General features: G+C 41.7%; 1 protein-coding gene across 1 annotated transcript in view; it reads left to right on the plus strand.

Annotated features, from left to right (window-relative positions):
* The window catches only part of rp9 (RP9 pre-mRNA splicing factor), a 29,724-nt gene that overhangs the window by 7,487 nt on the left and 3,905 nt on the right, over positions 1 to 18,332 (plus strand). Inside the window, exons 3-5 of the mRNA XM_059945418.1 lie at positions 2,793 to 2,922; positions 3,926 to 4,017; positions 9,531 to 9,592. Of these exons, the coding sequence (XP_059801401.1) occupies positions 2,793 to 2,922; positions 3,926 to 4,017; positions 9,531 to 9,592 (284 nt within the window). The remainder of the gene's footprint in view (positions 1 to 2,792; positions 2,923 to 3,925; positions 4,018 to 9,530; positions 9,593 to 18,332) is intronic.

The raw sequence follows: 18,332 nt of genomic DNA on the forward strand, positions 1-18,332 counted from the left end.
GATGAAAGAGTTTGAATGCTTGCTTCTTCACACTGATGTGTTTTGGCTGTCAAAAAACTGCTGCTTAAAACATTTCTTTGATCTTTTTGACACTGATTGAATTTTTGTACAAAGTCGACAAAAGCTTTGGAAACAAGATTGAACTTCTCCGTGGAGATGAGGCATACCTAGCTGATCTGTATGAAAAAATGAACATTCTAAATATGATACTGCAGGGTGATAATTTTGATTTAATCCAGACAAAGAGTGCAGTATTGGAAAATTGGAAATACATAAACAAAACATTGGGAGAAGAATGTTCTCACAGTTTCCCTGCATGGAAAGTTTGGCACTCTGTTTCACAGATGGTGATTTAGAAGAGTACTGCTTACAGCTGTAGTCACTGAAGGATTTTCAGAACTCAAGGATTTGAACAATCTGCAAATTCTGGACTGGGTAATTAACCCATTTCTTCTCAAGGTGGAAGTACAGGAAGAGAGCTTGCAAGAAGAAATGATCGAAATTCAGAATGATGAAGAAGCAAAAATGCTTTTCAAAAATGTCGGCTTTTGTGGTATGTGGCTACATTGTTATACGAAGTTTCCTGGTCTTTGGAGAAGAGCAAAACTACTCTTCATTGCATTCTCATTCTTCTGCCCTGTTGAAAGAAGCTTCAGTGCAGTGAACCACATACTCACAAAAATCAGAGACATTATTATGTGTGGGAACAAGGTTTTTGCTGTCACAACTTGAACCAGATATTTCAACTCTTGCTGAAAACCATCAAGCTCAAGGATCACATTGATATCAAAGCTGCTGTACAGTGCACCGGTACTGTGTAAGGTATGTTTGAAGGCAAATGAAAGTTTAAAGTAGAATCATTTTTCTCATATTAGCATATGGTAGACATGTTGTTGCGCTATGGGGGCTCCAGAAAGTATGCTGTGGCTAAGAGAGGCGTTGGCAAGTTTGAAAGTGCTTTAGGGGGCGTTAGGCTAAAAAAAGGTTGGGAAACACTCTCACAGGTTTTGATGTGCTCACTCCTTATTTTTAGTCTGCTAGTATCTTCTCAAGACAAACCTAGGTTACATGCAGGTGCACACAACAAGGATGTATACAGATATTTTTTCATCTTGAAGTTCATCAGTCTGTGCTCCAAAACTTCTTCCTCTTTCTGTCTCTGTAATTTGCATCTATATGGATCATAACCTTGGATAATTCGTCTTTCTACGGTGGAGCGTGCTGTAGTTACTCAGTGATATGCTTGACCTCTGTTCAAGAAGCCAGTGTACCATCCAAAAAATATTTTCAGCTGTGGAAACATTTTCATGCCCCTCTTCTCCATTGTGTAACCATTATGGTTAATTTCCTGACCACTTTGCTCCTTCCCTGCGTTACTGAATCATACATGGACGTGACCTTGCTTTGGCTGATGTTGTGTGTCTCAAAAGGTTTGTCCTTGCATTATTTGTAACTGAATATTGGTTAGCAATTTAGAAGCATTCAGGGCAATTCCAATATTATTTGCCAGATCCTCTCATGATGTTTAATCACTCCTTTATTGGTGGCTGTGCCTTCAGTTTCTGAAACTGTAAATTATGGAATTCTTCCATTCATTAGCACTTTACCAATCTTGCCATATTTAAAGTTTTCTTAACCCTACCTTTTTCACCAGTTTGGAGTTATACATTATGTAAAGCAGATCATTGTGGCTGTTGGAAGTACATAATTCAAGGCTCAGTGCATCACTGCAGCAAATCTGCAGAGTAGTGTCCTAGGCTTAACCTACTTCATCATTGACATTCCTTGTATCATACACTCAGCAGGCATGTTCACTGATTATTGTGTACTTGTTTTTATTCATAACTCCTCAGTAAGTTAAGTAGTCCTCTCCTGCATGCAAGAAGAACAAGACATCATTCTGGTGGCCTGATAAATGATAAAATATTGATACCACTAAAGTGCCAAGCAATACCATCTCCAGTTTAAAAAAGGGAAGCATAAAAAAGACATGAGTCACTGACATTCAGTGGGGCTATTGCTGAGTTCTGCAACATCGATGCACAAGTGAGCCAGCTATAAAAATAGTGCAGCCGCTAGAATAAGTTAGAAGCTGAGTATGTGCAGCATGTGACTCATTTCCTGACTCTAACAATTTTTCACCTTCTATGAGATACAAGTCAGGGGTGTGATACAGAGTATGCTTGCTTGAACGAATGTATTTCCAACAACATTGAAAAAGGTGGATACCATCTAGAACAAACCAGTCTCTTTCATTGGCACCACCTTAATTACTCATTCCTTCTACCATGGGTTCAATGTGTACTATCTATAAAGTATGCTGTAGTTTATTTTTACCTAAGCTACTGCAAAAACTGCTGATTTGTAGCACCAGGAAGGGCAAAGGCTTCAGGCACATTCAGCCTTCATCAACTGCATGCTTGTGTAAAGTCATGCATCGTTGATCTTCATAGATTTGAGACTCCTTCTCAATAGCTCCAAGGAACTATCTTGCCCAAAAAAATTGAATTGATTCAAGCAAGTGGCCTAACTGCATCAAAGCAGCTATTATGGATTGGCAATAAATGGTCACCTTGCTAGTAATGCCTAGAAAGAATAAATAAAACACTATCTATCATAAGTATATGGATATATATTTTTTTCTCCACTGATAAAGCAAATTTTATCAGTTTTCATTAATGACAAGCCTTCTGTAAAATAAATTCAATCAATACAGTGCATTTTGAACCTTGTTAATTCTTCAGATTAATGGCAAGTACTGAATCCACTTAGAATAGTTCCTCTGTACATAGGAACATGATGACAAGCCAGAAGATTGTATTCCAGATCTGCCAGGCAATGAAGAAGCTCGAGATTTCTTGGCACATGCTCCAACCAAAGGACTTTGGATGCCATTGGGAAAAGAAGTAAAAGTCATGCAGTGTAAGGAGAATCTTGTTAAACTTACTGATTTACATGACTTGAATGAAACAAAGAGGTTAAGGCACGTTGGGGGGATAATGTAAATTATGGGAATGGAATCATTAGGAAATTCTGTGTATATTCTAACTGGAGATGTTAATTAATGGCAATTAATGTGCATAATTAAAACATTTTGGTCTTGCACATTACCAGCAAAAAAATTAAAACAATCTTTTGGAAGAAGCTTATATATATATCTTCACTTGGATGAAGAAATCTGTTCTGCTGCAATGAATGCCTAAGGTCACCCTATGGTCCAACAGAGTAAGTTGTTTGCAAAAGAAAACCTATTACATACTGTATTTTGTTTGGTACTAAAAAAATGTTAATCAGTTAATTTCTTTAATCCGTCTAATTAAAAATTAATCTGATCTTTTACTGTCATATGACATGACATGACAGAGAAAGTAATTAGATTTCAGAGAAATATATCAACCTGTTTATATACCTAAACTAGAATTTATTGAAGGCTTCTATATTCATTTTTTGGTTGATGCCTTCAAGGTGTAGGCATTTGGTTTTGTCCTCTAAGTTAGGGAATTGGAAGAAAGTGCTTCTGACTGAGCTGTGCTCATGTACATACTCCATGGTTATCATTGTTTGGAACCAAGCTCTATGTTTGTATATATATATATATATATAAAGTTTTATTATTATTATGGATGACATTACTTAGGCCAAGGAAAATAGATTAGAGGTTCCATCAGTTAATAAACTTTTATGAAAATAGACTGTGCATGTGCCAGTGGTGCTGAAAGCAAATTCAGTCAATTCGGAGTTTTGGAAAAACTATGGTTCTTCAGCCTAGTGGCAATTACTGCATTTATTTATGACCAGCTTGTTTCTTGTTCACTGACTGAAGTCACTCCTCAAATTTTGCCTATCATACACCTGGTTATCTTCAGTGGTTGGCCGAAGAAACTTAAAATGAATTCTAATTTATATTATGTTGAACTTGTTTCAGGTTGGAGATGCAAAAATTTTGGACACAGAACTGGGGATAGAGAATGCCCTTACTTCATTAGTGGAAATCAGAAATTGGAACAGTTCAGAGTAGTAAGTCAGAATAAGTTTCATTAAAACTTTGTTTCTGAAACCTTATAAAGTTCAATTTCCACTTTTTCAGCACTCAGCCTTCCTGATTGTGAAATTAAGCCAATCTTGAAGATCATAAAATTTACAAATTGGAAATAGACTATTTGGCACACTGTCTCACAATCAAAAAACAGCTACCCAGTCTAAGACTTTTCAGTACACGTTACAGCTCTGAAAATTTCAATCCAATCATATTTCTGTTACCACTCTTTAAGACGCCATGTCTTGGATACCAACAGTACCTTGTTCCAAATTTTTAAAAAATTTTCATCTTCCCTAATCCAACAAATTACTTCAAATGTTTGCCACCTGATTTGAGCATGCTCAAATGCTAAGACATTTAATGATTTGGAAAGGGGTAGTGTTCAGTCACTTGAAAAATATTAAGGTACATGTCCCCATGGCCTGATGGGTTGTACCACAGGTTATCAAGTGAGGCAAGAGATGAGGTTGCTGGGTCTTTGACAAGATCTTAGACTTTAGGTCAGTAGACCTAGTCAGAAACAAATATGGTTCCTTTGTTCAAATGAGAAATGGGGATAATGCTTGAAATTATGGACTGGTGAGTCTCATGTCAGTACTGGGGAAATTAATGGAGAGGATTCTTAGGGATAGGATTTATGAGCATTTAGAGAAGGGACAGTCAGCATGGCAGGCCATGTCTGGTCAAAGAATTTTCGAGAGGTGGCAACGGTGGTTGAGAGTTAGAGCAATAGGTGTTGTATACTGGTTTGAAGTAAGACAAGGTCCTGCATTGTTGACTCATCCAGAAAATTAGGGTGCATAGAATCCACCGTGATGTAGCTGATTGGATTCAAAATTAACGCCCATGGAGGCTAAGGGTCGTGGCAGATAATTCTTATTCTTGATGGAGATTTAATTCTACTGATGTTCTACCGGATCTGTACTGGGATCTTTGATGTTGTAGAAAAATGATTTGCTTGAAAACATCATAAGGTGGGTGAGTGACTTTATATACAACACAAATATTGGTGGCATTCTGGATTGCATAGATTGCCAAAGGATACAGAACAATACATATCAGTTGAAGATATGGTTGGAGAAGTTGCAAACGATGTTTAATCTGGAGAAATGTGAGGTTCTGTTCTTTGGGAGGTCAACATAAAGGGAGAGTATGCAGTTAATGGCAGGATACTGAACAGCGTTGATGAACAGAGGGATTTTGGTGTCCAGGTGCACAGCTCCCTGAAAGTAGCAGCACAATCTGAAAGGAAGGTAAACAAGGCATGTGGCATGTTTGCCTTCATTAGTCAAGGCAGTAAGTTCAAGAGCCAGGAAATTATGTCACATGCCACATTAAGAGAATTGAGTTCAATTCTGGTCACCTCTATATGGGAAGGATGCGGAGGGTTTGGAGAGGGTGCAGAGGATGTTTACCAGGACACTGTCTGCTTTGGAGGATATGTACTATGAGGATAGTTTGAAAAATGTTCCTACCCTTTATCTATATTCTTAAGAAAATACTTTTTTTGAGTCTTTTAATTTGCGGATAATCAACTTTTCTGGCTAACATCCACAAAATAATGCTGTTACTGGTTTTCACTTCAGAAAATGTGTGTGTTATATCTGACATCATGTATCCAGTGCCAGGAGTGAAATTTGTACAGTAAAATTTCTAAATACTGTGGCAGCTCCAGTGATCTCCTATCTGACCAGTCTGTTTGACCAGCTCTACCAAAGTTATGCCAGGAGTATCACTTTAACATTAAGTGTGCACAACACTATTATAGCTCGGGGCATCGGAGTTTAATTCTGACATCCTTTAAGGAGTTTGTACATCCTCCCTGTGGAATGTGTGAGTTTTCTCTGGGTATCCATTAGTAGGTTTATTGGTCATTGTAAATTGTCCTGTGAATAGCTGTGGTTAAAATGGGGTTGCTGGGTGTGTGGCTCAAAGGGGTGGAAGGGCATATTCCGCGCCGTATCTCTAAATTTTAAAAATTTCTGAATATCTTATTCTGAAAATTCTAAGAATCACAATTAAAATGACCATCTTAAAATTTCATTAAACACTGTTTGTTCTTTCATTTGGCTGCAAACTGTAAATAATAATGTTTTTTACAGTGGTTTAAATGTATAAAGCTAATATAGTATAAAGGTGAAATAACTAATTCCTGCAGAATCAGAATCAGGTTTATTATCATGTGACATGAAATTTGTCAACTTAGCAGCAACAGTTCAATGCAATACATAATATAGAAGGAAAAAAACACAAAATAATGATAAATAAGTAAATCAATTACTGTATACATATATTAATGATTAGAAATCGTGCAAAGAAAACAGAAATACTATATATTAAAAAAAAGTGAGGTAGTGTCCAAGGTTCAATGTCCATTTATAAATCGGATGGCAGAGGGGAAGAAGCTGTTCCTGAAATGCTGAGTATGTGCCTTCTGTACCTCCTACCTGATGGTAACAGTGTGAAAAGGGCATGTCCTGGGTGCTGGAGATCCTTAATAATGAACGCTGCCTTTCTGAGACACTATTCCTTGAAGATGTCCTGTGTACTTTGTAGGCTAGTGCCCAAGATGGAGCTGACTAGATTTACAACCCTCTGCAGCTTTTTTTGGTCCTATGCACCCCCCATACCAGACCGTGATGCAGCCTGTCAGAAAGCACCTTCAAAGAAAGACTCTTGTGTAATCTGTTCTGTAACTCATGAATATGTCAGCAAAACTAAATATAGTGACCTGTAACATAAAAGCCATTAGTTCTGCTTGTAAGTGTTGGTGTTTACTGATGTCACTGGGTGAAACTGCTGGATTGTAAGTGGAAGTTGAAATCTGCAATTTCAGCTAAACTGATTGCTGCTGATGGAAGAACCATGCACCACAGTGATTTGGAGTCCAGCAGGAGAATACAAAGATCCACAGAACTTTCAATTGTGAAATCTACCTGCTGAATGCAGATCCAACAAGCACAGCTGCTCCTCCAGCTTTTAACGTCTGCCCATCATCCCTCACTCCACCTAGATCCACTAATCAGCTACCAGCCGTGCTTTGCGCCTATTCCTCTCCCCTTTAGAATCAGAATCAGGTTTATTTTCACTGGTATGTGTCATGAAATTTGTTAACTTAGCAGCAGCAATTCAATGCAATACATGATATAGAAGGAAAAAAAATGTAAATCAATTACAATATATGTATACTGAATAGAGTAAAAATCATGCAAAAACAGAAATAATGTATTTTTAAAAAGTGTGGTAGTGTTCACTGATTCAATGTCCACTTAGGAATTGGGTGGCAGAGGGGAAAAATCGTTGAGTGTTTGCCTTCAGGCTTCTGTACCTCCTACCTGGTGGTAACAATGAGAAAAGGGCATGCCCTGGGAGCTGGAGTCCTTGATAATGGACGCTGCCTTTCTGAGACACCATTCCTTGAAGATGTCTTGGGGACTTTGTAGGCTAGTACCCAAGATGGAGCCGACTAAATTTATAACCCTCTGCAGATCCTTTTGTCCTGTGCAGTAGTGTGCCCCCCCCCCCGTACCAAACATGCCACCTATCAGAATTCTCTCTGCAGAATATCTATAGAAGTTTTTGAATGTTTTTGTTGACATACCAAATCTCTTCAAATTCCTAATGAAGTATAGTCACTGTCTTGCCTGCATTGATATGTTGGGACCTGGTTAGGTCCTCAGAGATCTTGACACCCAGGAACTTGAAACTGCTCACTCTCTCCATTTCTGAAGATTGGTATGTGTTCCTTAGTCTTACCCTTCCTGAAGTCCACAGTCAGTTCTTTTGTCTTACTGAAGTTGAGTGCAAGGTTGTTGCTATGACACCATTCCACTATTTGGTATATCTCACTCCTGTACGCCCTTTCATCTCCATCTGAGATTCTACCAACAATGGTTGTATCATCTGCAAATTTATAGATGGTATTTCTGCAATGCCTAGCCACACAGTCATGGGTATAGTGAGAGTAGAGCAGTGAACGAAACACGCAACCCTGAGGTGCATGAGTGTTGATCGTCAGCGAGGAGGAGATATTATCACTAATCTGTACAGATTATGGTCTTCCGGTTAGGAAGTCAAGGATCCAATTGCAGAGGAAGGTACAGAGGCCCAGATTCTGTACTTATCAATCATGATTGTGGGAATGATGATGTTAAATGCTGAGCTATAGTCGATGAACAGCATCCTGACATAGATGTTTGTGTTGTCCAGGTGGTCTAAGGCCGTGTGAAGAGCCATTGAGGTTGTGTCTGTTGTTGACCTATTGTGGCGATAGGCAAATTGTAGTGGGTCCAGGTCCTTGCTGAGGCAGGAGTAAAATCTAGTCATGACCAACCTCTCAAAGCATTTCATCACTGTCAATGTGAGTGCTACTGAGCAGTAGTCATTAAGGCAGCTCACATTATTCTTAAGCACTGGTATAATTGTTGCCTTTTTGAAGCAAGTAGGAGCTTTCGCCCATAGCAGTAAACCACCTTGTCTTCCCCCGAGCAAATAGTGGAGGGCATAATTGATGGAAGGGGCCAGCACCCAACCCAGCATGGACACCGCACCACACTGCCTTCAGCATCTCCCCTCCTTCACTGCTGCAACAGGCAAGCCTTCAGTCCTCGCTACAACCAAGGCCACACAGCTCCCCCGCCATCAGTCTCCCCAATAAACCAGTGAACCATTCTTGCAGTATTTTACAATACTGATGTTCAATGAAATCTTGTGATCACAAGAAAAATGTTCAAGGCAATCACTAGCTGTTAGACCGCACACCACCTTCACTCATAATGCCTCTCATAGCAGGCAGCATTAAGGTCCTCACCAAGTCTAACTCCTGCATCTTCTCTGCTATCGAGCAACTCGCTAATGGGGTAGACCTGCAGTACTTAAACTTCTCAATATTCAGCAGTGTGTTGTCATCTTAACAATTCATTTAACAAAGGCCACCCTTGGTTGGCCCTAGTATAAACTGCATCCGAACATATCCCCATCTTAACAGAATCCATAATCCAGAGCTATTTAATTGTTTCCCAGTATTCTTAAGTTACTTAATCTTTTAATGTTAATATTCTTATTAATTCATCAGTGTCCTTAAATATTTGTGAATGCTTCTGATATTCGATGGCATTCAGTAATCTTGGGCAGCACATTATTGCCTTAAATAGGGGAGCTGTGTTTGATTGTGGCATTGAGTACTATCATGTGGAGTTTGCACAATGTGCCTGTAACCATGGGTCATTGGAAGAAAGCAACTTTTTTCATTTACATCTTGCAGCACCACTGGAAAGGCCATTATTTATACCTGTAAAAAGATAATTTGTCTCACAGTATAATTGGATAGATACTGATTGTAAGTGTCTGTTTTGAAGTAAAATTTCTAATTTGTCTTAACATAACAAAGACTATGCTTTTGATAATTTTTCACTTAATGTCAGTTAAAATAATGATTAGGAATTTGTTCTTACTATAAATGGTCTTCTAACATGTTTCTGTCTTTTGCTAGGCACATGAGGATCCCATGTACGATGTAATCAGAGCAAACAAACGTCATGAAAAGGAATCAAGGTGAGCACGCAATAATATGTAATTGTTGGATCCAAATTAACTTGCAGTGGATTAATTGACCAATCACCTGTTAAGATGGAAATTAGAAGGTATTTTGGAGAGACAGTACTCAGATAGAGGTCAAAATAGGCTGAATATTTTGAAGAGGGATGAGAAATGATATGCAGATCATCAGTAATGTTAATAATGATCTAAGGTTCTTTTTAAAAGTAAAGAAATATAAAGGATAAAGGAAGAACCTTCATTGCTGCCCTAAATACCAGAGGTGTACAGGCAGTAAGTGTAATGTAAGTATAAGAGGGGTGGGGAAAGTGAAAATATGTTCAGCTTTAACTGTATGACACATCCACTGCAACCTAACTACATGTTGTGCATGACTGGGACGTCAGTAATACACATTATGCCCCAAGGAGTGTCTGCGAAATTGCATATGGACTAAATGTAGCAATACTGGCAATGCAATGCTGCATTGTTTTCAAGAAAGAATAAGAGTAAGGGTAATAAGACAAGAGAGATAATGAGTTGAATTGAGGAACTTTGCAGGATGTTTTTAGTGTAACCCTATCGGAGGTAATACCTTTGTTCTGTCTGTCTCTTCCCCACCTTCACCGCTATTGAAAACTTGTTTGTTTTCTCTTTCCCTTTTCTAACAAAGGAACATGAAATTTGTTTTTCATTTAACAGTGTTTCCAGCAATTTCTCATTTTATTTCACAGTTCCAATATTTGCAGTTTATTTTGTTTTCTTTATAAATGAGATAGTGAAGATACAATAGGGTGCACAAAATATTAACATTAAAGAAGGTTCTATGGCGACCCACTTTCTGCGCAGGCGAACCGGCTCACAAATAGCCAGCGCGCGGGGGGAGACTTTGGTAATGCACCTCTGATGTCATTTCCACCCAGAGAGGGCGGGTGCAAGGGATTAAATACCAGCGCTGCGAAGTTTGAATAAACTAGTCTCGGAACAGCATGTTATTATTTCAGCGCTGTAGCACATCGCTACATTGGTGACCCCGACAGTCCAAACAGGATTTGGACCAACTCTTCATCTGTTCACGCAGTTTCGCTAAAACTTCCGGCTTTCTGGACGCTGCAACCACACGTGTGGTTTAGCCAAGCAGAAGCCCAGTTCCAGATTCGGGAGATATCTTCTGAATCCACACGTTACTACCACGTGGTGAGCGACCTTGACCAGGAGACGGCTGCCCAGGTTGCGGATTTCATACAGTCACCCCTGGAAGAAGGCAAATAGGAAGCTATTGGGACCTTTGGCCTCTCACGGTGTGAGCGGGGTGCCCACCTGCTTCACCTGGACGGTTTGGGAGGCAGACTGCTGTCAGCATTGATGAACGAGATGCTGGCCCTGGCTGACGGACACCTTCATGTTCGAGCAATTGTTACTAGAGCAACCGAGAACATACACCTGCTGCTGGCCGACGCAGATTTCAGTGACCCCCCCGGAAAGTGGCAGCCCGGGCAGACGTGCTGTGGAGAGCAAGAGGGTAATCGGTCAGATTACCAGGCCATGCTCCCAACAGCGGACCAAACCAGGCCCTGCAGGGGGGCACACACAACACAGAGGCAGGAGTGAGGAGGGCAGTGAACAGTGGTGTTTCTACAAAAACCCACTGTTGTCGCCCGCCCTGCAAGGGCCAGCTGCCACTAATGACTATGGCGGCTGGCCACCAGGACAGCCTCTTGGACGTCTGGGACAAACGGGACGCCGCTTCTTGGTTGACACCAGAGCGGAAATCAGCGTCTTGCCCCCGACGGGGTATGACACCTGCAACAGGAAGCCAGCACCCACCCTGAGGGCCGCAAACGGCAGCACGATACAGACCTACGGCACCCGCACAGTGCAGCTGCAGTTCGGCACCAACCGATTCACATGGGACTTCACACTGGCCCCGGTGGCCCAACCAATCCTGGGGGCGGACTTCTTGCGAGCTCACAGCCTGCTGGTCGACTTGCAAGGGAAAAGGCTGGTACATGCCGAGACTTTCCGGACGTTCTCCCTGGGTGAAGCCATGTTGCCGGCCCCACACCTGGACTCCATCACGCTGTGAGACAACGAGTTCACCAGAACTCTGGCGGACTTTCCATCGATTCTGGCACCACAGTTCACGGCAGCCATGTCCAGACACGGGGTTCTGCACCACATCCTGACCAAGGGATCACCCCTCCACGCCTGCACACGAAGGCTCCCCCCGGAAAAGCTCCACCTGGCGAAGGAGGAGTTCAAGAGGATGGAGGAATTGGTGATCATACGGAGGTCCGACAGCCCATGGGCCTCCCCCTGCACATGGTGCCCAAAGCAGCTGGGGGTTGGAGACCATGCGGCGACTACCACAGACTGAACGAGGCTACAACTCCAGACCACTACCCCGTGCTGCACATACAGGACTTTGCAGCAAACCTGTACGGGGCAAGAATCTTTTCCAAAGTAGACCTTGTCCGGGGATACCATCAAATCCCGGTGCACCCTGAAGACATCCCCAAAACAGCACTTATCACCCCATTCGGCCTGTTCGAGTTCCTCCAAATGCTGTTCGGCCTGAAGAATGCCACACAGATGTTCCTGCGGCTAATGGATGTGGTGGGAAGCAACCTGGACTTTGCGTTCATCTATTTGGATGACATCGTTATAGCCAGCAGTAGTCGCCAGGAGCATCTGTCCCACCTCCGCCAGCTCTACTCCCGCCTGAGTGATTTCGGCCTTACGGTCAACCCGGCCAAATGCCAGTTCGGTCTCGATACCATCGACTTCCTGGGCCACAGGATTACCAAAGACGGGGCAACACCTCTGCCCGCCAAGGTAGACGCGATCCGCCACTTTGCCTGATCCAACACGGTCAAAGGCCTACAGGAATTCGTTGGTATGGTGAACTTCTACCACCGTTTCCTCCCCTCAGCAGGCCATATCATGCGCCCTTTGTACACCCTGATGTCGGGTAAAGGCAAGGACATTACTTGGGACAAGGAGGCCGCGGCCGCAGCAGTTCGAACCCACCCACTGGAGGTTCGACCACATTCATGTGGATATCATGGGCCCCCCTACCAGTGTCCCGAGGAGCGCGGTACCTACTAACTATGGTAGACCGGTTCACGAGGTGGCCAGAGGCGGTCCCGCTCACCGACACATCTGCAGATTCCTGCGCCCGAGCACCGATTGCAACCTGGGTAGCACGCTTCGAGGTACCGGCCCACATTACCTCCGACAGAGGTGACCAGTTCACCTCCAGCCAATGGTAGGCTGTGGCCAGCCTATTGGGAACGCAGCTACACCACACTACTGCCTACCAACCACAGTCGAACGGACTAGTGGAACGCTTCCACCATCACTTGAAGTCGGCTCTCATGGCCTGCCTGAGAGGACCTAACTGGGTGGACGAGCTTCCCTGGGTCCTGCTTGGAATTCGCACAGTGCCCAAAGAGGATCTACATGCCTCGTTGACCGAGTTGGTGTACGGCGCACCCCTGGCCGTCCCAGGAGAGTTCATACCAGCCCCAAGGTGGCAAGAGGAAGAACCCGCAGCAGTCCTGGACAGACTACGTGAAAGGCTCGGCAACCTGGCCCATGTACCCAAAGACCTGCAGGACTGTAAGTTTGTGTATGTACAAAGGGGCGGACACTGGGCACCGCTACAGCGGCTGTACGGTGATCAACAACAACGGGTCCATGTACATTGGGGGGAGAGAGGAGGTTTTCACGGTGGACCGACTCAAACCAGCCCATGTGGACTTGGCGCAGCCGATCGAGGTTCAGGCACCATGGCGCAGAGGCTGATCCAGACTGGGGGGTGTATCGCCAGTTCTGGGGGTCGTTGTGTGGCGACCCACTTTCTGCGCAGGCAAACCGGTTCACAAATAGCCAGCGCATGGGGGGAGACTTTTGTAATGCACCTCTGACGTCATTTCCGCCTGGAGAGGGTGGGCGCTAGGGATTAAATGCCAGCACCACGAAGTTTGAATAAATTAGTCCAGAAATGACTTAACGACTGCGTGTCATTATTTCAGCACTGTGTGTAGCACATCGCTACAGTTCTTAAAGGAAGAATACAGATTAAGTATTCTACTGAAATCTGTTGAAGCATCATAGTTCTTTGGGGAATAGTGTGTGTTCAGAACTGTGTTCTAGTACACCATGTCCCTTGACCATAAAATAAAACTTAGTAGCTTATAGAATCCCAGAAATTTTTACAAGTCATTCAGACATAACAAGACTCTGCAATTTCCTGATAGATCAACATCAACCCACCTTTTCCCTCACTCCTTCCACATAAACTTTTAATTTTTGCGTCTTTTGAAGATCCTGATTGATTCTATTTTGAATTTGTGATAACTCTTGTTTGTTTATTTTTAAATCCCCTTACATTTCCCTTGTCTAGTTTGCCTATAATTTTAAGTCTGTATCATTATCTTAGTTCTTCACCACTCATCCCCCAACCTCCACTATAGACCTTTTTAAAAATGTTTGATTTCTATCTTTTCCTAGTTCTGAGGAAAGATCATTGATCAGCAATGTTAACTCATATTTTCTTCCATAAAACTGCTGAACTTTTCCAGCATTTTAGATTTTAGATTTCCAACTTCTGCAGTACTTTCCTTAAGTATATTGTCTTGATCTTACAAGTTCTTGGGTTCAGGGTCTGCCCTTTAGATTAGAGTACTGCCAATGCCACTCCATTATTAAACAGTAAAAAATAAACTAGGAAGCTTTAGAGAAACATACAGAATCCTGGAGGTACTCAGCAGGTCAGACGGCATCTGTGGAGGGAAACAGTCAATGTTTAAAGCTGAGACCCTTCATCTGGAAAGAAAGAGTAGAAACCAGAATAAAAGGATAGAGGGAGAGGGAGTAGCAGGAGCTGGCAGGTGATGGGTGGATCCAAGAGAGGGGAGATGATGTAAGAAGCTGGGAGGAGATCGGTAAAAATAAGATGGAATCCAATAGCAGATGACTAGACCATGGAATAAAGAGTAAGAAGGTGGGAACCAGAGGGAGGAAGGAATGTGTGGATAGGCAGGTTGGGAGGGTGAGGATGGAGAAAGAGAAGAGGTAAAAGAGCCAGAAGGACATAGGAAAATAAAAAGGGAGGGGATAAACAGAGCAGAGTGGTTACCGGAAATTAGAGAAATTGATGTTGATGCTCTTGTTGGAGATTAATGTGTTTCCATTGAACTAGTATGGTTTTTATTTGTCCAGAATAAGTTGAAGAAGTTGGTAAGTTCAGTGTCTTGAACAATGTGACTGCCATTGGAATGATATGCGAGCATTGTGAGGGAGTTATCTTAAAATATTTAGATTTAGTGGGGCTTACGGAATTTCAAAGATTTCGTATGAGCAATTAGATATTCGCTGCAGGGATGGAACAATGGTGTGGGACTGTTTAAAGACCTGCATAAATATAATACCAGCTTGTGTCATAATGAGATACAAAAATAAAAGTACACATATTTGGTAGCAACCTACAGTACTGTGCAAAAGTCTTAGGCATTTGTATAAATCTAGGGTGCCTAAGACTTTTGCACAGTACTGTAGTGATCTTATGTATTGCACTGTACTGCTGAAAAACAAAAACATGTTTTATGATATACGTGAGTGATGATAAACCTGGTTCTGATCTGGGTCTCTTTTGTGGACTGAGTGTGGGAAGGGAGCAGGGAGAGAAGAATTACGGTTGGGAAAAGAGGAGGGGAAGTGGAGAGGGAAAGAGGAGGGAGCAGAAAGTAAAGTTCTAAATCTTTTAAAGTAAATTTATTAAAGTGCATGTATGTCACAATATACAACCCTGAGATTCATTTTCCTGCATGCATACTTAATAAATCTATAATAGACTAGTAACCATAACAGAATCAATGAAAGACTGTACCAACTTGGGTGTTCAACAAGTGTGCAAAAGATATTAAACTGCCCAAGTACAAAAAGAAAGTAATAATAAATAAAAAAGCAATAAATATCAAGAACATGAGATGAAGAGTCCTTGAAAGTGAGTCCATAGGTTGTGGGAACATTTCATTGATGGGGCAAGTTAAGTTATCCCTTTTGGTTCAAGAGCCTGATCATTGACAGACCAGAGAGATATTCTGTGATGATCAGTAAACCAATTATTTGGAATCAAATGACCTCGTCTGGTGTCTCTGACACCTTTTGATGTGACTTACTTCCACCTTTGATCTATAGTTCTGAGCTAACCTAAGAGTCTTGCAGATTGTACCAAAGTTGACCAGGAAGTACCTAATTAAACAGCTGTTCAGAGATTATGAGGTTGCGTATTCCTTCTGGCATTTACACTAGGCCCACACATGCTCCCGATGTAGAGGCCCAGTGTTTTCAGTGTCGTCCTAGTGGTCCTCTGTTTAGAATAGTCAATTTGTATTTCTTCATGGAGGCTTTGAGGTCATTGAATCTTTTGCTCTATTCATTGATACCTCTTTCCATGGCAGAGCTTGCAATAGAGTGTTAATTTCAGGAGATTAATAGCACCAGTATGAGTGATATGGCCACAGAGCTGACTGAGTGGAATTAGAGCTTTGGTACTGGGGATGTTGGCCTGGGAGGACATTAACATCAAATTTCAATGGTTGTGGACTATTTGCAGAGAAGACATTGGTGGCATCTCTGCAATGCCCAGAGATGCCTGCTGAAGACAGCTCAAGTTTCAGTAAGGTATAAAATTACTACTGCTTGATAGACCATGAGTTTTGTCCTAGGTTTCTGATCTTGATCTTCACCCTTTTCCTCAGTTGACTAAATGTATTGGTTTGCTGAAGATGATGGTGAATTTCATCATTGATGTTTGCCATCACCAAACATTGACTCTCAAGATATAGGAGTTTATTAAGATCTCTTGTTATATAGCATTGTGGTGTATAGCAAGTAGAACACCTTGGTCTTGTCAGTGATGAGTGTAAGTTCAATGCTGTCATCCTGCAGTGAACAAATTGATGATAACTTGGAGGTTCACCTCCAAATATGCATAAATGTTGGAGTGTTATCTTTCTGTCACTGAACTACATAGATGGGGAGATGAGGATAACTTTATTTTTGAAGTGGAGGCTACATAAATTGAATACTAGTTTTAGATTAGTTCCATTTGTACTTTAGAGTGACACACCTGACACGCAAAAGGTACAAGTCAGAAGTATGGTGGTGCAACAGCACCTACTCTACTAGATGAATGCAGCTCTGGAATTCCTCCGGTTCAGTGTCATCAAGGAGAAGGCAGTCTGCTTGACTGGCATCCCATCCACTCTGAACATTCATTCCTTCCGGCGTCATTGTGCAGTTGCAAAGTATGCTGTATAAAAGTAATTCCTGTTACTTGTCTGGGCAACTCCAACAGCATCTGTGACTTCTACCACCAAGACAACAACACAGCAGCTATATGGGAATACTTGCAGATTCCCTCTGGATTGCATATTATTCTTGGGTCGAAGTATATTTTTCCCTTCATCTTTGTAGAATCTAATTCTTTAAAATGCATACCACCTGCATTGCAGGAGTACGGCATGGACCAGTTGGGCCAATGAGCTGTATGACTTGCCTATTTCCACCTGTCTTTGTGTGTAGTTCTTCATTGATTCTATTGTATTTCTTTGTTTTACTGTGAATGCCTGCAAGAAATTGAATCTCAGGGTTGTGTTTTGCTAACATACGTACTTTAATAATAAATTTACTTTGAACTTTGAGGACTGTAGCAGTTCAAGTCAACAATTTAACCCCACACTTCTTAAGTGCTATAAGGGCTAGGCAATAAATGCTTCCTTGTCAATGACACTCAGTTGTCAAAGAAAGAAGAATTTAAATAAAAGCAGCCTAATTTTCTTCTGATGAAGTTGGAAGTTGTGATAGAAAGTATATTTACATCATTTAACTAGATCCCTCAATTAGATGTCATTAATGTGAACACAAAGTATCATTCAATATTTTTATAATTAATGTGAAAAAAATGACAATGGAAATGAAAAGTAAAATGCTTCCAATTTATTTGAGAGCAACCTTTGCTAATGTTCTCCATTTTATGTGAACTTCAGTCAATTTACTTTCCAGCTTTGTTACTGGCTTGTAAATCGATTACTACTGTTCTCTTTCCTTTTCCCCACTCTCAGCTCCAATCCCTACAGCCCTGTTTGTGCTCTTTAGTAACATTTTCTGAATTCAGCCTTACAATAGAACCATGTTGGAGATCACTAATTTTTTTTATTCACCCCATAGTCAGTGAAGTTTTGGTCTCGCATTACCACCATGTGTGAAATATTTGCCGTAACAGTTTTACTGAATAACTGAGCATACTAGCTTTAATCACTGCGAAGGCTAGGACAGGTATTATAAATATCTGAAATTTTCTAGGTGCGCACTCTAGACCAGAAATTTGTACTCAGGTCATTTGAATGAAACCGAGATGATGATATGATTCACTGCCTACTTTGCAGATGCATCTAGGTACAAACTCCTTTGTAATGAAGTTGGTAGTGATTGTTTACACTTGGTTGCCTAGAGTTCTGTCTGAGCTCAATCTAGACTAACATTGAAGCGGTCTACAATCTACGACTTTGCCTGTGAATCTGACAGAGTCGCCTGTTGTGTCTGGTGCTCCTGATGTGGCCTCCTCTACTTTGGTGAGACTAGTCGTAGGTTGGTAGACCGTTTTGAGCACCTCCGCACCATTAGCCACTAACAGAACTTCCTCAGGGTGGAGGAGTAACACCTTATATTTGGTCAGGGTACCCTCCAA

Source organism: Hypanus sabinus, chromosome 20, assembly GCF_030144855.1.
Source record: "Hypanus sabinus isolate sHypSab1 chromosome 20, sHypSab1.hap1, whole genome shotgun sequence".
Lineage (NCBI taxonomy): Eukaryota > Metazoa > Chordata > Chondrichthyes > Myliobatiformes > Dasyatidae > Hypanus > Hypanus sabinus.